The sequence below is a fragment of the Ambystoma mexicanum genome, chromosome 1q, assembly GCF_040938575.1.
Source record: "Ambystoma mexicanum isolate Mex_15411 chromosome 1q, UKY_AmexF1_1, whole genome shotgun sequence".
Classification (NCBI taxonomy): domain Eukaryota; kingdom Metazoa; phylum Chordata; class Amphibia; order Caudata; family Ambystomatidae; genus Ambystoma; species Ambystoma mexicanum.
In genome coordinates, this window is record NC_090922.1 from 981,358,548 (window position 1) to 981,382,227 (window position 23,680).

Consider the following 23,680-nt stretch of genomic DNA (forward strand, 5'->3'; position numbering starts at 1 on the left):
GTTTATTTAAACTTTGGGGAGTTACACATGTACCAGGTCTAAACATGCATGAAACTGAGCAAGGCACTCGGGCTAATTAACCTGAGGGTTACTTTATTTAAACCTTAGAAGTCCTACAAAGGCACATGTATATGTTAATAAATCGTGGAGAGATGCTGGTAAATGTGGTGACTGTGGATTTGGGCAGACTCCGGCAGTAACCATCCACTTCGTCTGCAGGCCACTTGTGCCTTTCACCCGGATTCACCAATATGTTTTAGCTTTCCAATGTCCCTTCACCCGCATGTTTCACTTGCCACCTGAGCCCTGTTAGCTCGCCTACTACTGTCCTCCCCAAATTATCTGACATCCAACTATCTCTGCTGCTGCCTTTTGCACCACTCCTGCCTGGCTATGCCGTGGAAATACAAGCACATACAAAACAAAGTCTCCATTTGCCCTATATTGATGATTACATAAACACAAGGTAATAATTAAACATTATGTAATGCAACCGAACAACTGTGCCATAAAGGAATACATATATGCCTATATAAGAATGTCTTAGTGAATCGCCATACAGAATACAATAAGAGTATGGCATCCACTTAATCATAATATTTTCACAAAAAAAAATAGCATATTGAAAGCCTCAAATAACGTTGGCTTGGGCTAATGGTGGTAGGTTTTTAAGGAGTGAAGTCTTCCTTATCCATGCTCTCCTTACAAACTTTCATGTAGCATATTGCGTGCTGATTCCCGCAATCTCAGTCCGTGTTCTGAACAGCTTGATGGCTGCTGATCCCACTCTGCCATCCTCCCCACCACCCTCCTTGCCCTTCCCATCAGTTGTCCAGTCCCTTCCCACCTTGCAGCCCCACTTACCTGATTCTTTTGGTAGTGATGCCCCCGTCACCACGGCAGCCACTATGTGCCCATGCTGGGTGCCATGGAAATGGAAGAGAAGCTCCATATGGAGCCCCACATTCCAGATCCGTGGGAGCCATCTTAAGTAAGTTGTTTTAATGAACAGGATGCCACGAGGTGTCCAATCCACTGAAACAAAATATATTGCTGTTAGCCTTCCGGGCTTCTGGATCTAAAACCCGGGGTGCTAATAGCAGTCACACCAAACACAGCAGGCCTTTTCAGGTGCTAACAGCGCTGGGGTTGATACCACCAATCCAGTACGCATGTTCAAGTTGTTTGGATCTATTGAGGTTGGATTTACCTGCAGGAAGGACTTTAATAAGTTCAATAAAACAATGAATATAAGGACAAAAGCGTACAGGTACCAAAACACAGCCATGTTAAATGAGCATGTTTAAAAAAGGTGAGTAGTGTTTCTAGCTAACTTACGTCTCCTGTATGAAATAACTAATTCATTATTGCATTTGTTGGTAGAGCCCAGACCCAAAGGCATCATAGCGCTAAAAGTGTTTTATTTATAATTTTATTTATTTACTTGTAACGCGCCTGTAACCCACAGGCATCGGGGCGCACATAGACACACCAAAGTCAAACATTAATTTCAGTACATTGATACAATACATTAGAACTTTAAGATCACCAAGCAGCTGTTAGAATGTATTCCTTGGGATGTTGTCGAAAGGTTGATTTAAAATTAGTTCATGACAAATTAAGATGCGTCTTCTGTGATAAATGTGCTCCATATCCTCTGTTCACTCTATATATGGTCAATCAGCTCGATATTAGGTATGTGTGCTGTTCTTTCCCACTATTCATGGTCATGAGAGAGGATTAAAGATATCAAAGTCTACGGCCCAAGGTGTATTGTGTACCTCTTTTGTGCCAATCCACTGGGCTTCCTTTGCATCTCCTGCTTCCCTTTATAGGGAACTTCAATGTTTCAGTCAGGTGTTTTTCGCAAGGTAGAAATACTCCACTCCACATTTCCACAGTACGTGTTCACACTATCTTCCAGAAGTGTTAATATTTTTCAATGCCAAGGCGGTCATAACAAATGGCCATTTACATTCAGTAAATTTCGATTTGTTCTCTACTTTTTTAGCATTATATCCAGATTATAAACTGAATATGTGCATGACACTGGTTACCACCTCATCCTGTGGGAGCTGAATTAGTCTCTTCTTTTATTCCCTGTATTTTTCATCATGTCATCTATTCTCACACAGTCTGTTTAGTCTGCTGACACTGAATGGTTTTTTAACCTGAGGGCAGACCACAGTCACAATCTTATCTTATTAAAGGAATTCCAAATCTTCATCATCCCTTTGGCCAATTCCTCCACATCTCTTACCATCTCTAGCACAGGGGCAACATATAAGGAATAGATTCAAGTGTATCTGTGAACCTGTGGCTGATATTAAGTTGGTGTATGTTTGTTTGTTTGTTTATTTATGTCTAATGTGCACCAGACCCGAGGGTATCAGGGTGCAGCAATTGAAGCAAGTGCAAGTCTTAGGTTACAGAAATACAAGATACAAGCAAGAATAAAACATATATGTAGTTTATAAGCAGGTGAGATACAAATACAAATATGCAGCAAATATGTGTCAAGAAATATTTGAGGGAATGTGAAGAAGCATTCGCAGAATAGAGATAACACAGCAGTAAAATCTACAGGCCTGTGGATTTAAGCAAGTTGATGTAGTTGTGTCTAAATGTCAAGTACGGTTGATCTTCTCTAAGAGGGTGTGGCAAGGAGTTCCAGAGTTTGGCTGTTTTCACGGGAAAGCTACTACAACCAGCCTTAGTTAGCCTAAATCTCGGGATAGTGAGACAGTTGACATTGCCAAGTCTCATAGGTCTGGTGGATGTTCTTCTAAGGAATCTGTCCATGAGATAGCTAGGGGCAGCGTTGTTAAATGCTTCGTGAGTGAGGGATGCAGTTTGTAGAAGGATTTTATTATGCGTCGAGAGCTAGTTGTTTTGGCACCTAGTTGCTAAGATATGTGATCTTCTGGTCACCGCCAGTGTGGCTCTTAAGGCATTATTTTGGAGGATTTGTATCCTTTGAATAATAGTTTTAGTAGCACTGATGTAGAGGGCATTACAATAATCTAGCCTAGAGAGTATTAAAGCTCTGGCCTGGATCATGCAGTTATCATTTGACAAGAACGCTTTGCCAGATCTAATGATCTGTTTTGTTTGTCAAAGAGAGGGCATGGTCAAGGTAAAAGCCCAGGGTCTTTACCTCCCTAGCCACCTTAATAAGGTTCCCGTCAATGTTGAATGATGAGTATTCCAGGCCTAATTTCTTAAGGTTGGTGTGAGTGCCCATGATGACAAGCTCAGTCCTCTTGTCGTAATCCCCAGAAAATGGAAGGAGAATCTGAGTATCATCTGCATAGTTAGTGTAGGTGATACCCAAAAGGTCCAGATCTTCGAACAGGGACTTGGTGAATATATTGTATAATGTGTGGGAGACACAGGATCCCTGGGAGACTCGGCATTTGATAGGAATAGGGTCAACCACTGCTGAGGGGGAGAAGACCCTTATGGTTCTGTCGCTCAGGAATGATTCAATCCATCTAATGGCCTCTATAAAGTGGGCAGCCGAATCCAGGTGGCCGCATAAGACCTTGTGATCCACGAGGTTGAATGCGACCGAGAGGTCTATCAGTAAGAGGAAAACAATTTTGCCTTTGTCTTTTAGCTCATCAACCTGAGTTTTCAAGTCGATAAGGGAAAGTTTCCATCCCATATTGGGGGCGGAAACCTGATTGTCTTGCTCCCAGGAGTTTATGGAGTTCCAAATATGTTTTAATCTGAGTATAAACCACCTTTGAAGTAATTTGAGCAGGAAGGGTATCGTTGTGATAGGACGGTAATTAGTAGGAATTAATGGATCTAGGGTTTGCTTCTTTAACAATGGGAGCACCTAGGGTTGCTTCAGGTTGGTGGGGATGGTGCCAGATGAAAATGAGGCATTGATGAATTTGGAGATTAAAGGGGCAAGATCTCTTGCTGTGTCTTTTATAATCTAATCTGGGTATAGGTCACATTGGCAATTGGAGCGCTTCAGTAAAAGAATGACTTTTTCTACCTTAAGTATGGAGGTTTTAGTAAAGTGGAATCTGGCAGGGCGGTTGGGTGATATTTCATTGGTGGGGAGGTCTAAATTATTATGTTGTGGTAGCTGGTTAAAGGAATATTTTTTTGTCTGGAGGGTGGTTACTTTGTTGGAAAGTGCCTGTTGAATATCTGAGCAGCATGATTTATTTTTGGTAAAGCTATCGGGTGTGGAGATAGGAGATTCTAATTCTTTTAGGATGGTAAATAATTCCTTCATGCTGGAATTGGCATTGGAGATGTGTTCATTGTATGAATTGCGTTTAGCTGTGCAGATTTCGTTCTTGTATTGGTAAGAGATTTTGGTTAGTTTGGATTTGTTATCCTCTGAGGGGAGAAGTCTCCAGGCGGTTTGACGTCTCCTCTTGCGGAGTCGTAAGTCCCTTAGTTGAGGGGCAAACCATTTGTTTAGGTGAAATTTAAGTTTACTAGGTCTAAGTTTAAGTGCATTTAGCATAGTTTTGTTGTACTCATTGACTAATGTGCCTGGATCCAGATTGTCAGCCAGTGCATTAACGGTCGGTAGAATTGCAGGGATCACTTTGTCCACTGCAATGTTCTTTTTGTTCCTTTTTAAACACGGTGGGGCAATCAGTGTGGCTAGCGGGAGTGGTCTAGTAGTAGCCAGTGTGAAAGATACGAGGTAGTGGTCAGTCCACAATTGCGGTGTAATGGAGGTGATATTGGCAGTGCAATTTTAGTCAGCTACCCAATCTAGGGTTCTCCCTTTATTGTGGGTAAGTTTGTTAATGTTTTGGGATAGGCCGATTTCGGATAGGATATTAGCTATACTTAAGGTGTGCTTATCTGACAGGTTATTATATCCTAGATTGAAGTCACCAAGTAGTAACAGTTGGGTGGTGGTTTTGAGGTTGTTGGACAATAGGGTGTAGATGTCCTCCTCAAATGTTCCAAGTGGGCCCGGAGGTCTGTAAATGAACTGGATACCGAGGGTCTGTGAGTTGATTAGGGGAGTTTAATGGTGAGGACTTGCATAATTTGTGGGGGAGCTGGTCTCAGAGAAAGGCTTGTTTTGGATATAATGGCAATACCTCCTCCTTGTATTTTATCTCTGTCCTGTCTGAATATAGTGTAACCATCAGGGACAGCTAGCGAGTTTAGTGGTCCTGCCGCATCATGTAGGCATGATTCAGATATGGCAAGGAAGTCCAAGTTGTCTGCTAGTATGAGGTCAGAAATGTCTGTTGCATGGGCAACCAGGGACCTAGCATTTATAAGGGCTCCTTTGAGTGGGTAGGCCTCTGGTGTAGCTATAGCCTGAATAGGTGTAGTCCGTATTAAGTCAACTATCTTGGGTTTATACACAGTATGCTGCTTAGTGGTGGCATACAAGTGAGGCGGGATAGTGACGTGTTGGTATTGTTGAGCTTCTCACAGGTATGGAAGTTTTTTTATTTGACGAGGGCAGTGATCTCGTGAGAAGTTCATAGAGTTTAATTATTCTGGCACGGAGTCTAGATTTCCTAGAATTTAAGGTGGAAGGGTTACTTCCGAGAGTACTCGATGTGGTCGAGTAGCTAGGTAGGCGGTTGATAGGATGGCTAGTTACTGTCATTTTGGTCAGGTTAGGTGGGGCTTGTGCATCAAAGGGAGAGAGCCAAAGGCAAAAGGCATTGGGCTTCCATGTGTCAGGAGGAAGCTGCCTCACACATACCTACTTGCATTACAAATGAGGATGGGAGAATATGGTGTCAGAAGTAAAAATACAACACTACCTGTGAACACTAGTTTCTTGGGTGATTCCCATTTCTCCTCTTCCCGTATATTTACATTTTTGTATGATTTAGTATGATTTCTACTATGGGTGTCAAAATATACCTGTACAGTCTTGATGCTATTCGCAAGACTTATGAAATCACATGTTTTGAACATGTGCCCTCAATTTTCAGTGGATGGTAATGTTTCAATGAATCCTATAACAGTTTCAAAATCATAACTATTTCTAGGAAGATCCTAGAAAGGTGAACAATGTCTATTTGCACTTGGCTTGACTTGGCACTTGAACAAATGTGTAAGAAGATGAGCAATAAGTGCTTGACAAAAGTCAACATTTAGTCGAATGAAGCATGTTAATTTTCTAAAAAGTATTCTTTAAAAAAAGTATTCCTCACAATGGGTTGCATTTTCCAGTGTAGTATTATTCACAACCTACAAGGAATTATTCATGTTGAGTGAATGCAAAAATGAACCTTTGTTCTCTTTCCTGTTTCCTTTCCTGGCTGCCTCGACATGTACGCATGAATGTAAGGTAGGATGTTGGAAATTGGATCATTTCACAAAACAGTTGCCTTGACAAATTAATTCAGCATTGGTAACATCCTCAACCAAAAACTATATATAGTTTTTTTTTTTTAAACAAAAAAAAGTAAACAACTGAAGTAAATATGTTTAACATTTTGCTTTAGGCTCCCATTTAATTTACTGTGAAAAACGACGGACATACTATTGCTTATTTTGTAAGTTACCCACATTTCCTTTTGTTAGATGAGAGACAGAGGGGACGTGTGGTAGGATGTTTTGCAGGTTACCGTAATTGCAGGGTTTTTTTTTTTATTTTGAAATGTAAGCAGCAGTGTATGACATCTCCCCTAGAAAAGCATGATGGGCCTAGAGACATAGGCTAGTACTCACTCATGACGCCCAGTGAGGCTGGAACATGCCAGGGGAGGCTTGTGGTCTTGTGCAGAAGGGATGTGACATAGCAGTTCGGGCTGCACTGCCCTTTTTGGGGTGGGACCAATGCGGATTTGTATATAGTCTTTCCCCTTCTGTAGTGGCTTGGCAGGCATGGTAGGCTGAAAAACGAAATTCTCGAGCGTTCCCCAGAACTTTGCAAGTGGTTATGAATGATTTGAAACCTACCAGCCATCAACTTTCTACTTTGCTTGTTTGGTAAGTAATCCACAGTTATTTTTGTTAGATAGGAGATAGAGGGGAAGGATGTGTTGCAGGTCACTGGAATTGTAGCAGCTCCATGACATCACCCCTAAAAAAGGTCAATTTTTATTATTTTCTTTGGTCATTTATAGTTTGCTTGGTGCCAGCCTCTTCCGGCTTCTAAGCACTGGAACAGGAACTGAACCCATGTTATTCCCAAAGCAAGTGTGTTGCCCCTGAGCTATCCTTCTAAACATATAGATTTTTTTTTTTTGCTTGAGGAAGCAACAAATGGTTTATTTCAAAGGTGGAGGGCAACTTCTTGTAAATTAATTATCTCACCTTGCGTCTGTCTGCAGGGTACCTGTGATTCAGGTCTGGCAGATCTGGGTCAGGTCACACAGTGCCCAGGCAGGATTGGTGAAAGAAGCCACTGGGGAACACCCCTCTTATCACAGGCCCAGTGGCTCACTGGATGTGCAAAGCAGATAATGAGAAACACTGATGAGATGTGCATTCATGCTGTGCTGTCACTGAGTACTGCATGCTGCTCTTACCCATTCCCAGCTAGCTAGAACTAGCCCCCAGAACCCTTCCTGTTGGTACAGTACTGGGTATGAGCTGCACAGACATCCACTCCTCTGGCCCTTACTATTCAGGCATTCTTCACTATTGGACTGCCAACCTTTCAATGATGGCGGTGTCATGGTTTTTACTGCATCCCTGTTATTTCTACAACTAACGAGATGGAGATTCCATTTGAAAAAGCTGTGGAACATTGAGCTGCATTAACAACCACCTTTTCAGATGCAACAATGAAATCTTCTCTTGGCACTTTCTCTTTGTCCAGTGACCCAGGGGTAGCAAGTACAAGTCTAGGGGTAGCAGAGGGGGGGGTGGCATATGCTACCCCTGGCAACTCCCAAATGACGTCCCTGGGTGTTAGGTCTTCCCAGACAGAGAACAAACTGAAAATATGGGGCTGGGTACATTCTCTGGTGGGGGAGCCACCCTCCTCATACATTAATACACACATGTTGGACAACTTTATGAGATACAGGAAACCATTTGATAATAAAATGACATCACATGGGTTTGGCAATGGAAAACTGTATGTCCTCATAGGCCACTATATCAAACTGGACATAGCATTATATTTATTTGAACCTAATTACTATCATGCGTTAGTAATACTGAGTTATATGTAATTAAAATCATGGGTAGCCACTGTGAAGACAGCACAAGGCTGATGGAATAATTCCATCAGGCTTATTCAAGAATATACAGATTACTCTGGGGCTACCATGTTGACAAACCACATGGCAGATACTGGGACGTCAGTAGAAATGGTCCACCATAGCGAAAACACTTGTACTCGTCTTTTTTTTTTACCATGGACCATTTATAAAGAATGTCCTTTTCAGCAAGGCTCGTTTTCTAAGTGAGGTAATAAGCATCATTTTGCATTAACACAAATTAAAAAAAATACTGGGGTTTGCACACTGGTGCAGATGGCATTTCCTCACAATGCATTTTGCATGCTAAACCTCCCTTGCAATGCACAGAAAAAGAAAGAACGGCTATTTGAGGGCCAAACTGAAAACATCTGGTAGTACACGGCCATCTTGCATTAAGACCATCAACAGACTGGAAAATGTGCTAGCTCACAAGGAGAAAACTAGGAAACAACCCTTCTCATGATATGCTCCAGTCCACTGGAACTCCGTCGCAGTGGAACTCATGCTTCCCCAGTGCCCCTTGCAACAAAACAGTGGTTCCGGGTATCTTTGGCACACCCCCTTCTATATATTGTTCTGTGATAATTGTTACTGTTTAGTTGATGAATTCTCGCTATCACTGTTTTGTTCCATGCACTATACAGCTCAGTGTTGCTCCTGAGCTAGGTTTGCGATATAGCTATATCGCTAATAAAGTATCTCTGTATGCAGGCTTACTGGTAACTGCATACCAATTATATTTCTGCATACATGCAGTCTATGTTCACACAGAGTTTTGAATTAATGAACATGCGGTTAGTTTGCCTCCATCAAAACTGACATGGAATATGCAATGAGAACACAAACAATGAATACACCTAAAAGCACTCACTGATGAAGCTCAAGGTGAACTTTACACATCAGATCCCGTCAGTTTACAATACAAGGTTCCCATGCGCTCTCCGTTTAATCCGCAGTATGACTCATACGCAGACAACATTCACATTTTTGTCAAAGTATCTGTCCCCTATGGCACTTTTCCTCCCTTGGTAGAAGGTCTCTCGAAGGTACACGAATGGTTGACCTGGAATAGTTGCAACTGAACCCGACCAAGACTGAGGTCCTTCTGCTGGGTCCAAGACACATGATGAAAGATCCTCAGAGGATACTCACCCCTGCGCATCTCTTTGGCCCACCGACTGCATATGCTTCCAAGGTCAGAAACCTGGGAATTATGTGGTAATCTGACCTTTCTCTATCAACTCAGATAAACAAAGTCTCCAGAGCAACGTTTTACCACCTCTGGGTACTGAAACCTGTCTGGCCTTTCTTCCCCAACGATGAACTTCATATTGTGGTGGGCAGATTGATGAACTCATTCTTAGACTACGGTAATGCTGTTTACACTGTAGCTACTAAGTTACCAGCTATACAAGCTTCAAAAGATAAAACATGTGGCTGCACGCCTCTTCTTCCGGCTATCTCTTGCTGACGGCATGAACTCCACTGGCTTCCTATTCATCAAAGGATAGGTCACAAAATGCTCTTCTGACTTTTTAAATGCACACCGGGCATGCACCCACATACAGAGCCTACCTCCACAATGAGTACAGGCCCTCCAGGAGTCCTATGTCTCTGAACGGCAATATTTAGGTCATTCCATGCTCATGATGCCTATCTGGAAGCGGCATACTCCTTTCTGGATTCGGACCAAGACTATGGAACAATCTTCTTATAGATATACCCATGGGAGACAGTCTGGAGATGTTTCAGAAAAAAACCTCAAAAACCGTTTGTTATGTTGAATTCTGTCTTCCTTACAGGTCCTCGAGAACATTCTTATTGAGTAACATCTGCGCCTTGACACAGGACCCCCTCCGGGACATGTGCCTTATTTATGCATTAAACTTAAGTAACACAGTTGGGCCATCGATGGATTGGCTCTATTGAAAAATATACCAAAGCTGCTCTTGCAATTTGCATCTGTGCCAAACTGGTTTTAATCAAATTTGGAACTAGGTGAAGTTGACTGTAAATGTTTCACTTAAATAATGTTTATCTAAAAGTGGTTCATTTTCGACAAAGTTTGGCGAGTTTTTAAGAACACAAGTTTCTTTTTCCACCTTTCACGTTTGCACACACATTTCAGTTCCAGTAACCAGCAATTAGTACTCGTTTTGGTGAATCTGTTCCATGTGTGTGTTCTAAGTGTGAAAGAGCAAATTGTGTGTTCCGCTTGTGTAATTGCCATGCAAATGCAATTTTAGTGAGGCCACAGGTGAAGTGTGTACCTACCGCATTTAAGAGTTAAACGGATTTTTTCGAACTGGGCTCCTCTTCCCTTTCATAGACTGCTTTCCAATTTCAATGCACTACCTATATAGAATTCCCCATTAATACCACAACAAGCAGCAAGTAAGAAGCTTGACAATGTTGTGCATTAACAAAGAAACACCAGAAAATATATGCATACTTATAGCATTGAAACATGTGTCTTACGTGGGCAATACGAGTCTCCTTTAAAACATCTCATTTGTTATATTTTAGTTAACATGTTGTTTCCTTTTCCCTGGTGTATGACATGGACGTGTTCACATTCTAAGGGGCTTTCAGACTTCCCTTTCAATCCAGCATAAAGGAAGCAGAGCAGCCTGAAATTAAACAGACAGACGCATGCTGTAACAACGTACTTGTGAACATCAAACATGAATGGCTATCTGATTGACGCATTTAAATATATTCTTTTTCCAGATGTTGGCTGAGTACAGAGAATAATTTTATTTGGAGTTTCATTGGACCAGCATGTTTAATCATTTTGGTAAGTTCCGTGTCTGATTTATGTTTAGAACACCCTGAGTCAGCAAACACAATCCTGCTCCTACCTTTCCACCCCAGTGTAGTTAACATTTGATGCTTTTCTGGCCACCTGACACAATCAGAAATGTTCACTATGTGGCAATTTGGCCTGACTTAGAAAGCGTTTTTCAACGAGATTTTCCCTCTGAAAAAACGCTTTGTAAATCAGGCAGAATGTATCTAAACAGCGTCCACATACATTGAATCCATGCGAATAGCTTGTTTCTGTTTCAAACATTCTGCTCGCATTCGGCTCACATCGTGCATGTCAGCATTTGAGCTAAATCGGATCTAGTCATTTAATTAAGATAGCGCGCTCCGCACGCTAGATAGAGTTGCTCAAGTATTTAATTGTCCCCAAATGGGTTACTATTCTGTTTGCTTTAAGGGCTCGGTCTTTTCATCTTGCTCTTCTGGGATACAGGAGTTGGCGTAGCATTCATGGTGTGCAAGAGGAAAGCATCTTGACATGTCAGCCTCTCAAACTACCTCAGCGGGAGGTTCACATAGACAGAATGTCAACAGACGGATAAGCTGCTGTTTCTAATGTTGCCCTGCCTTAATCTTGTTCTTTTTCCTGTGATCAGGCATCTTTGAAGATTAAACTGTCATCTGTATGTTGTGTTCCACGCTGTATACCCTGTCATCATCGCAGCGATCATAAACTAAATCGCTCCTTCAGAAACAAGAACCCACTATTTCACATGGGAAACGCATTTGTGTACTGATGGTCTTGTTTCACGGGAAAGGTTTTTCTTTTTCTTTTTAATTCCTGTTGTAGTTGTTTTAGCTCAAACCTGGAACTAAGCATGCTGTTGGATGGGCTTTTTCTAAAAGAAAGACCGTCAGTTCTGTCCTCATCAAACCCATTTTCTAACCACTGTACGTTTGCTATAACCATTGTGACTCCAATTGTCCTTCACTTATTCTGAACAAATGGCAGTAATCAGGTAACTACAGGAGGCAGCAGGGAAGGAAAGAACTCTAAGTGCATTGGATTGATGCCATCAGAGGTCAATTTTTTCTTCACTCCAACATGATTTTTGTAATTTTAAGTTTTCAAGAGACACACATAGTATGTATGCCAGAGAATCACTCTGCTCTGTGAAGTGCAGTTGGAGAACTATCACTAAACTTAAAAGTGAGTTAAATTTGTTTTGTACAAAATGTTGTGCAGTTATTTATTTCATATGACAAGAGGATATATATAGCCTATCCATTTTTGCTTCACTGCTGATCCATACAAACAGGATGGCAAACTGCATTTATGGAGAACCTTGCTGTAGCTACACCTTTGTTGCAATATGTCACCTGAACTCATTGAAGCTATTCTGTGGCATGTTAGGCGCTTTGCATATCTAATACGCCTAGCAGTGCTGAAAGCCTGCCAATAAATGGCGTACATTCAAACATTGAGAAACTTTGGTCAGTAGAAAGAATACCTTAGAACTGTCTTAGCCTTCTGGCAAATCTCAATTGGGTTATTGTGTACTGCATTGTTTGGTAGTTATGTCAATCTAAAATTCATGATTATAGAAGCCACGTATTAGAATGCACTGGTATTACTAGACCTTCTTAGAAAAATAAGATTTAGAGCTACTATGTACTTTCATATTCAAGCAGACGCGTCGGGCAGTAACTTACTACTTGCCTAGGTTCTCTGATTGGTTTAGGTTTTTATGTATGTATTAATTGAGGTAGTTATCCACAAGTTACTACAATTACTTGCAGACAACAATTTCATGATTTAATACATGTATTTGTACTAATTTTATAATATGCATTTCAATAAAAATGTATTTCTGTAATTTGTTGATCTCTTTGGTTTTCAAACCTTGCTGATTTTGTTATTAAGCTTAGATTGGTGTGTTATTAATTTTACAATTTCCAATCTAAAATTAGATGATATTTACCGAAACAGTGCAGTGCTGTTTGGATCATTATTGTTTATTATAGTTTAAGTCCTTTAATTACCTAGAGTCTCTCCAGAGCTATGTTAAATCTCAATTGGCATCACTTATGTCCAGACAAGGGAGGTAATTCATAGAAATCAGTGCACAAGTGGCGCACTCGGCTGGCGCACAGTGTGCGCATGCGGCAGTCTGCGCCAGCTGCATGCGCCAAAATACATTTCCGCGCACAGCGTATTCATGGATTTCAACATCCATAACCAGCCGTGGTGCAGAGTAGCACAGCAACCCTGCAGCAGCACCAGTTACACCCCCAACCCCTCCCCGTGCACCATGAACAGCGCACAAATCCCATACATGGCGCACAGCCCAATGGACAGCATTCAGCCCCCCAACCACGAAAATGTCTGTAAAAATCCCCGCGCACCCCTCCGAATACATGTACCCCGCTGCATGGGAAGTGTTAAATGCGATTGTCCCTGTGCGATTGGGGTACGTGTATTTCGGGGGTGCGCGGGAAGTTTTACACGAGATTGTCCCTCTGCGAGCATGGTACGTGTATTTCAGGGGTGCGTGGGAATTTTTACACACGATTGGCCCTGTGCGAGTGGGGTACGTGTTTTACGGGGTGCGTGGGAAGTTTTACACGCAATTGGTCCTGTGCGAGCGGGGTACGTGTATTTCTGGGGTGCGCAGGAAGTTTTACACGCGATTGGCCCTGTGCGAGTGGGATACGTGTATTTTGGGGGTGCGCAGGAAGTTTTACACGCGATTGGCCCTATGTGCGAGTGGGGTACGTGTATTTTGGGGGTGCGCGGGAAGTTTTACACGCGATTGGCCCTATGCGAGCGGGGTATGTGTATTTCGGGGGTGCGCAGGAAGTTTTACACACGATTGGGCCTGTGCGAGCGGGGTACGTGTATTTCAGGGGTGCGCGGGAAGTTTTACCCGCAATTGTCCCTGTGCGAGCGGGGTATGTGTATTTCGGGGGTGCGCAGAAGTTTTACACGCGATTGGCCCTGTGCGAGCGGCGTATGTGTATTTTGGGGGTATGCAGGAAGTTATACACGCGATTGGCCCTGTGCGAGTGGGGTACGTGTATTTCTGGGGTGCATGGGAAGTTTTACACGTGATTGGGCCTGTGCAAGCGGCGTATGTCTATTTCTGGGGTGCACGGGAAGTTTTACACACAATTGTCCCTGTGCGATCGGGGTACGTGTATTTCGGGGGTGCATGGGAAGTTTTACATGCGATTGGCCCTGTGTGAGCGGGGTACGTGTATTTTCGGGGTGCGTGGGAAGTTTCACACGCGATTTGCCCTGTGCAAGCGGGGTACGTATATTTCTGTGGTGCGCGGGAAGTTTTACACACGATTGGCCCTATGCAAGCGGGGTACGTGTGTTTCTGTGGGGCGTGGGAGGTGTTACACGCGATTGGCCCTGTGCGAGCTGGGTAAGTGTATTTCTGGGGTACTCAGGAAGTTTTACACGTGATTGGCCCTGTGCAAGCGGGGTATGTGTATTTCGGGGGTGCCCCAACAAATTGGCAGTGTGTGTCCTCCCTGGTGTACCCTCTCCCCACTCCCCAGGGACTGCAGGCAGACCCCAACACAGGGGTACACACTGCACCCCTGACCATGCCCCACAGGCAGTCCATCCACCCTGGCGAAGCCCCCCAGCCAGCCCACATGTCACCATGCACAAGTGAGCACTGACTCATGTCCAGCAGCACCACCATCCACCCAGCATTTAGGGGCACCTGCCAGCAGGCCCCGACTCATGTCCCCCAGCACCCCCATCCACCCAGCAGTGAGGGGCACCTGCCAGCAGGCCCCGACTCATGTCCCCCAGCAACCCCATCCACCCAGCAGTGAGGAGCACCTGCCAGCAGGCCCCGACTCATGTCCCCCAGCACGCCCATCCACCCAGCAGTGAGGGGCACCTGCCAGCAGGCCCCGACTCATGTCCCCCAGCACTCCCATCCACCCAGCAGTGAGGGGCAATTGCCAGCAGGCCCCGACTCATGTCCCCCAGCACTCCCATCCACCCAGCAGTGAGGGGCAATTGCCAGCAGGCCCCACGGCTCATGTCCCCCAGGACCCCCATCCACCCAGCAGTGAGGGGCACCTGCCAGCAGGCCCCAACTCATGTCCCCCAGCACCCCCATCCAACCAGCAGTGAGGGGCACCTGCCAGCAGGCCCCGACTCATGTCCCCCAGCACCCCCATCCACCCAGCAGTGAGGGGCACCTGCCAGCAGGCCCCGACTCATGTCCCCCAGCACCCCCATCCACCCAGCAGTGAGGGGCACCTGCCAGCAGGCCCCGACTCATGTCCCCCTGCAACACGAAAGGAAGCTGCACAATCATGGGCCTTGTGTGCACCAAAATACCACAGCATGCCACCCCAGTCTTGACATGCAATGATTTCAACAATCCACCCCACACCGACATGCCTATGTCAGGACACAAATCAAAAGTCAACCATGTACATCAACACATGTCCGTCACACACACACACTGTTTGCCATAGATTGTGTAAAACTACATTTTGACATGCATGAACGCAATGAGCGAATCCCACACATGGAATTAAAATATCAAAATGTATTATTAACAAAATCAATGTAATTAAATGAAAGGCAAAAAAATAATACAAACATGAAATGAAATGCATGTCCAAAAATATGAAAAATTAAATGTAGATACAATCCATATAAATCCTAAAGAAAAATGTTCCAAATTCTCTGTCCACCAAAACAAATCCAAAGGAAACGTAAAAATCAAATTCCATTGCCCCATGGTGAAATCCAAAGAAAATGTACACATAAATCCAAAGTCCAACTATGTACAAGCAATTTTGAAAAGGTCCATGAGCCCAACAAAAGAACTGAAACCTATCTAAGAAACTACCTAAGAAATAACTATATACAAAAGTGTGGGGCATAGACCAATCACCCCAAAAGAAATGAAAACGAAAATGAAACCTAATAAAAACTATTTACAATGGCAGCAGGCTAGTCCAACGGCTCACTTTCCGATGTCCCAGGCCAGGGCATCATCGAACTCCTGGTCAATGTCCTGGAGGCGGTCCTCTTCCATGGCCCCGAGGGTTCGCAGGGACGATGCCATGTTGGACTCCAACTCCCTGCAAATAGCCTCAAGGCACTCGGCCTGTCTCAGTGCCCTCCGCATGGAGTTCTCCGCCCTGACCATTGTGAGCCATGCCCCTTCCACCCGCTGCCGCTCTGCATCTATACGCTGGCCCAACCGCAGCCACACGGAAGACACACCCATTCCAGGGTCCTCCTGCCCTCTGGCCGATGCCTGCCCCTCTGATGTTGATGGCCCGAGCCATCATTGCTCCCACCCAGAGCCTGCTGCTGCTGCTGCTGTCCATGTGCCCTGTCCGATGATGCCTGCACATCCTCCATCTGCTGGTCTCCAGTTGTTGGGGTGTCCACCCCTGCTGGACCGCCGACTCCCGACTGTGGCAGGGATAGGATCTCCACCAAGCTGGCTGTGTTGGTCAGGCCAGGTCCACAAGGGGCCCTGGTGGAATCTGGGCCGGAAGACGGCAGGGAGAACGACTGGTGCATAGTCTCCACAGAGGAGGAGAGGTCCGCCAGAATGCGCGACACATATAGGAACCCACCGACCAGGGCCCCTCCCAACAGTGCCACGTCACGACGCTGCTCTTCATGATGGCATGTGTGCTCCCCCCAAGAAGCACGCACGTCATCATGAATGACACACGTGCGCAACGCGATACCAATCAGGACGGAGCCCATACGGTCATGGGACTCCTCGTCCACAGGTAGTGGGGAGGCAGATGACGTGGGCCTCCCCCCTACCTGCGGACGGGCATGGGACGGGGCATCCATGCTGGTGCATGGTGGTGCAGTCACAGGGTCAGGGACAGCGACATGAACATGCCCCTCCGCGGTGACCTGTGCTGCCTCCTGACCCTGGTCCTGGACTGCACCACTTGTACCAGTGTTACTACCCCCACCAGGCCCCATGTGCGGCTCAGTAGCGGCTCCTCCTCCTCTGTGGAGACCACCAACCTGTGGGGTCTCACCCGGCCCTTCGGTTACAGCCGTACTGGCAGACGCGGCACCAGTCCCCTCTCTCCCAGATGATGGCAATCCCTGGGAGGGTGGCTGGGCCTTGCGTCGCCATACAGTGGAGGCATCCCTGCCACTTAGCTCCACACACTGTCTCCGCCCTCTTCTTCACTGGACGCTACGTAGAGGGAGACATAGAACACAAGCATCAGTGTACTGTACAATAGTCCCCTAGACAGGAAGCAATAATACATGAGTGGCACTGTTAAACGTCACTTCCATCCTGTCCCTCCACAACACATGAGTGAATGCACACAACACACATGCAGAAACAGGCACGGCACATGCAATCAACATCAGCATCCATGTACAAGGGCCTCTGTTAACCAAAATATTGCCTTCAAACTCACATTCATCATGGCTCATACTGACCCCATGCACACACATCACCGGAGGGTCATGCATCATGGCTCGTACACCACAGACACAGTGGATACAACGATGAGCAGACTGCATGAGTGAATCTACACATCGTCACGGATATGTGTCATGAATCCATGGCGTTTCAAAGTCACACACACGCTTCTCAGACACACAGACATGCACACCATACATGTACATGAGAGCAGCACCCATCCCTCACCCCCTTCCATGTCCAAGAACATAGACTGGCATGCATTCATGTGTGCATTCCGCATACAGCTCCCCCTGTTGCATTGGAACACATGCACCATCCATGTGGTTCACACATTACTGGTCTCACATGCATGACCAAGATGTCCCTGCACACACACATCCATACATGTCCTATGTCACACATACAGGCAAGTATCAGACTACCAGCACACTGCAACATGCCCTGTCTCACACAGCAATGCATGGCCACTTACCGCTCGACTCCAGACGGGCCTGCATCCTGAGGATCTGGTGGCAAAGCACTGTGCAAATGCGCTCCAGGACCCTCATCTGCTGGTTGGTAAGCTGTCCCTGGCGCCCCACTGCATCCTCTGCCCCTAAGAGGCACCGGGTCCTGGACTTGTAGTCGTCCCAGCTCTTCTGGACGTGTTTCAGGTCTCGGGGTGCCACCCCCTCCACGTTGATGGCACCCATGATGTCCCTCCAGACCCTCCTCCGTCCTTCCTTGTTGGCATGCGATGGTGTGAAGAGGGCATCATAATGCCCCAGGACATGCTCCACCAGGACCCAACTTCCTTCTCACTGAAGCTGGTGGCCCTCTGCCTCTCTTTCTGGGGGTTGCCAGTGGTCTCAGATGGTGTTTGCCCTGACATGGCGACCCCCGAGGCAGGCGTGGGTGGGCAACTGGGTCCTGGGGCTGGGCTGTGGAGCAATGGTATCCCAGTTGGAAGTCTTCTGTTCCAGCAGGGGTGGACACAGCAACTGGACCCCTGCAGATGGCTGACGTGCAGGCACCAAATAGCAGGGCACGTGAACAGCAGGCAGGCAGCAGCAGATGGCTGGTGGGAGTGTGCTCGGGGCTCTTGGGGGCAGGAAAATGGCCTTTTGGGCAGGAGCGTGGTCTTCCATGTATTTTCACGTGGCCAGCTTGATACAGAGTGATTTGGCACGTGAAAAATGCACGTCAGCGTGTAATTCGAGGAAAGGGCCTTAGCGCGTAAGCGCGTAAGTGACGTTGCATGTGTGGGCTGGCTTAAAAGGTACAAGTATGATGCTATTTTCTTGTACGTGCTTTTTGTGGAGAACGAGCAGGTGATTCTTGTACTTCTTGTTGGTTCACACGCAATTACTTCACAATGTTTCCAGTTCGTACTCCCTGTTTCCTCAGACTGCGTTCTTTTCTTCTTTTGGCGAGGGTGTTGCCAATGCGCACACGCGTGTCTTTTTCATGTTCTTTTTCAAGGCAGACGGTGAGTCGCACACATATTTTCCAACTGTGGTTGCAACCGTGTGTCGCGTACCACTTCAGAGCTCATTGTAGGCTGCGTGTAACACGCATAAGCTTATTTTTGTGTTTCTGGGTGCCACAGCGTAGTGCGGGTACATTTTTCCACGCAGGTGGTCTACCAGGGGTTGCGCGCACCTGTACTTTTGTATTTGGGGTGCCTGTGCCTTGCGTGACCCATCATCTTCCCCCAGGGGTCACAGACAGCCTTGCTAGAGCACGAGGGTACGAATTCCATCTAGTACCCTACCCCTTTCACCACAATTGCCCAGGCCAATTGTTTACTGCAACGGAGGCGATCAAGAAGTAAGGGAGGCAAAGGTGGATGATCTCAAATAGGTGGGCAAGGTGGGTGTGGTAGGGGACATGGCCAGGCTTTGCAGGGTGTCCCTAGAGCGCAGTGTGTGGAGGACCAATCGGGGCAACCTATGCCCCCCCTAATGGTTGTGGGAAACGTAGCTGACACCATCCCAGCTCAACCCTTGTTGGACCGGCCCATTTTGTCAACTGAACCAACACAGGATGACTCCCAGGCTGACTTCCAGGTCACCACCTCTAAGCCACGTGTGTCGGTGAAAGTTGCTGTCACCAGGCCACATGGTTCTGGGGCAGCAATGTCATCTGCTGCCCCAAGTAGCCAGGGTGGGGAGTCTCCCAGCCGGGACAGAGTCAGTCCAGGTCCATCACACCGACGTTGGCCCTGCCACAATCACCCTGCAGCCAATGCCTGCACCAAGACCTTTGGTCATTGTGCATTTACAGGCTTCAAGTACCCAGTTCACCTGCGCTTCTGCCCCTACTGACCAGAGTGGCGTAAGCCACTCCGGATCCACACCACCTTACAAGAAGAAGAAGAAGGGTGCTATTGCACTACAGGCTGAGACCCCAGATACGGCTACACACTCCAGCACGTCAAGGAAGCCTAGCTTCAATGATGCCGAACTTGATGCACTTGTGGCCTATGTGTTGGCACATAGCCGCAAAATGGTGGTGACTGCAGGCTGCAAGACTATGCCTGCTCAACGTAGGGCCCACTGGCAGACCATCGCGGACCACATTATTGCCCTTGGATTTGTGAGGCGCACAGCTGATGATTGCTACAAGCGATGGAATGACCTGAAACGCAGAGCAAAGAACAAGCTGGCTTCCAATCATGCCTCTACTCTGGTGACTGGCGGTGGGTCTCCACCAGAGGACGACCAACTCACTGAACATGACTCTGTTGCTGGAACCTTCGTCACAGAGGAACAGATCCAAGGCGTGGGAGACCTACCAGATTATGAAGCACTGTCCGGTGAGTGCCCATGCGTGTGTGTGTAATCCATGTGTATGTTGCTTGGGTGATTGAGTGTCAGGTGAGGGTGTGTACTCATGAGTGATATGGGTCACCCATTTGCTTCCTCCAAACCATTCAACGGCCTTGGATTTGGGTATGACAGTATCCCTTCTGACCACAGTAGCCAATTAGCACCATATTACTGCAATTGCCCTTGAACTGTCATCTTGCAACAACATTGTTCTGAATTTTCAGTGTTCATTCAGCCTGATTGTTTCAATCTTCCCATTTTTGCAACACATTTTTCTGCCCTAATGCAACATATGTGACATGCTTCTGTCATAGATTACACCCCACAATGTCCCACATTTATTACCATGTTATGGGAATGATTTGACCATTCAGGCTGATTGAGTAAGTGCCTGCTCACATTACTTTTGGCGCCCTGTTTGAATGTGGAACATGATTGTTGTTTCCTGTCATGTTGAAGTGACCAACCATTGATGTATCCATCTGCCTGCCATCACTGTATAATTTTACACTGGATGTGTTGCAGTGTGTGGCACATGCATATTTTGTCACACTATTTTGCATTTTTCATCTCATCATGTCCATCTCACATGAATGGGTGACAGTACACATTCACTAACATATGGCTGTACTTGTCAAATGTACCATGGCTATGCTACGTACAATCTGTGTGCTGGCATGTGTCATGTATGTGTATTGGACATGCCACTCACAGGCTAATGTGTGATGCCAGTGCTATCCAGCATGCAGCAAATGTGTTGCTTTTCCATCTTGGAGTCCTCAGTGTCTGCTTTTTGCCTCCCCTTCCAACTCATTGACAGTGCATGCATGCCAGGGTTATAGTCATGTGGGACATGTGTAATTCATGTACTGGATCTCTGGCTTGTCAGGCCTATGTGTGTGCTATGGTGCTCATGCCTGTTTCCATTTGTTGTCTTTCATGTTTATGCAGGTGATGACGCACTTGATGCTGTTGAGGTGGAGGAGATGGTGCAGACCCAGGAGGAATCTCAGCCACAACCGGGCACCAGTGGAGGATGTGGGGTGGTGGTGGGTGAAAACTCAATCCTCCTGCAGACCATACTGTCCACGGGTGTCTCTGGGTGCACCTCCGCAGACCTCTATGATTCAGGTGCTAAATCGGACAGTGAGACATATGTGGCGTCGCAGGTGAGTGTCACTGTGAGGGATGCTGTTCTGTCCAACCCACCTGCACCGGGGGGAGACCCCTCTATGGGGATGTCAGTGTTGGTAACTCCGCCTTTGGCGGTTACGGATGCAGGGTCGCACTCCACAACATCTGATCCTGTTCCTGGGCCAGCAGATCAGAGGGGGAAGGCAGTCCTGCAGGCCTCAGGCAGTGCCAGCACAGCAAGGTGCAGATCGCCTTGCCCAAACAGGTGTGGTGCCCGCCAACGCCGTGGCCGTACGCCACCAGGCAATACTGTATGGGAAAACTCCATTTACAGTATAGCAGCACAACAGGGAGCATCGGTTGAAATGATGGCTCAGGCAATGGATAGGGTGGCCACTTCCATTCAACAGGGACCGACGGGCAGCACTGGAGACTTTGCGCAAAGCCATATCTGTAGAGTCACAGGGCCACAGGGAAACCCTGAGGTTGGAACTCCATTTACTCAAGGAGAGACTCTGGGTGAACTTGAGGCAGAACAGCAACTGGAGCAGCTCACACGTTCACTCTCAGCAGAGCTCCAGGCAACCCGTGCAGAGATCCGGGCATCACGCGAGGCCATGCGGGTAGAAATGCGGGCTACCTGTGAGGTGCTGCATGGGGATCTCCACACCATCATCCTCCAGAACGAAAACTTCCACGTCCGCATGCTTGCTGCTACAGGGGACCATACCAGGGGTTTGTGTGGGCTGCCTCCCATAGCACGGCCACCTCCTGATGTAGCGGCAGAGGGTGAAGAGAGCGACAGCAGTACTCCCACAATAGCGTAGCCGTGCAGGCCATGAGCCCATGGAGTTTTTTTTTTTTCACAACATCCATGCATGTGGGTGTTGGTGTGCACCCTGTCCTTGAACCTCCTGGGTGGCCTCCCCCACCCTGGTCCACATATGGCCATTTTTGATTTTTTTCTTTTTTTTTTTTACATTGTGTTGCCTTGTGTGGCTCCCGTGGGCATACACTGTATATTCCAGCTGGGCACATGCAGGCTTGTCCTGTGTTTGGATTAGATGCTTGGGTTCCTGACACACACACCCCTCCTGCTTCCCCTTTCCATGGGCTTGCAAAGGGTGTGACCAAGTGACAGTAACTTACACAGCGACATTGGGCTCCCATGAGCTGTGTGGGCAGTCTGTAGTCAAAACTGTGAGTGCATCCCTAGTGGGGATTGTTGTTGGATTGAACACTGCATGGTGTATTGATATGTGCTTGTGCATCCATGTCTTTCTCCTTATTCACATGTATCTTTTTCATGTCTTCACAAGGCTGTCTCCTTTGCAGATGCAGTTCATGTTGTATGCAGTACACTGACACATTTGCCTGACAGCAACACTCTGCAGTTGGAAGGGGTTGATGTGCTGGCTTAGTCAGGTTGTGAGAATTGCACTACTTTGATTTTGTACTGTCGTATTTTGACACTGTTTCATCCTGTGTTGCTGTTCTCTGTTGCTGGTAAGTATTTGTTCATGTGTGCTGTTTCTTATTGATTACTGGGAGCATATTGTCTGTGGCCTGTTTACATTTGGAACAGTGCACTTTGTGACACTTGTGTCATGTGTTGTGCATTCATTTTGTTGCTTTCACATTGCATGACATGCCATAGTGTGGTGGGTAGCTGAGATGGGGAGGCGTTGGGTGACATGGCACTATTTTCATATAGGATTTTTCAAGGGGGTAGTCATTCATGCAGCATGAATGTGTGTCTTTTTGTCACACAGCATTGGTTGTATTTAAGTAGGTAGGGATGCACAAAATGTAACATTTCCAGGTGACCAATCTCAGGCTGGTATGGTTGTGACAGTTGACTGTCCCTTATGTCATCATCATTGATTGTCAGCTGGTATCTGCCAGGGTTGTGTGCACTCCACAGGGGTAGGATTTTAGGTGAAGTAATTAGCCACCAGCTGTGTACGGGCTGCTTCACCACGTGCCCTTTCACCTCCCATGTGCAGCGGCCGTGCATGTGGTTGGGGATGTGGGGGCACCACCATGTCCACCGGCAGACCCCGGCGGGTTGCAACGTTGTGCAGGACACATGCTGCCACTATGATCCTGCACACTACTGGGGGCGCGTACAAGAGCTGCCCACCAGAGCGGTCAAGGGAGCGGAAGTGACCACTATGCCCCAGGTTGCAATATGGGCTGTGTTGTATCTTATCTCAGGTGGTGTGGTGGGGTACAGAATTGGCGTCATCATGTGGGTGCTCAGAGAGTAGGCACTGTCCCCTGGGGAGGTGATGATGGGTATCATTAGTGGGGTTGTGACATTACTCAGTATCTGACA

General features: G+C 46.6%; 1 protein-coding gene across 1 annotated transcript in view; it reads left to right on the forward strand.

Moving 5' to 3' along the window:
- ADGRL4 (adhesion G protein-coupled receptor L4) overlaps nt 1-23,680 on the forward strand; it is a 605,086-nt gene that overhangs the window by 491,899 nt on the left and 89,507 nt on the right. Inside the window, exon 13 of the mRNA XM_069641635.1 lies at nt 10,902-10,968. Coding sequence (XP_069497736.1) covers nt 10,902-10,968 — 67 coding nt within the window. The remainder of the gene's footprint in view (nt 1-10,901; nt 10,969-23,680) is intronic.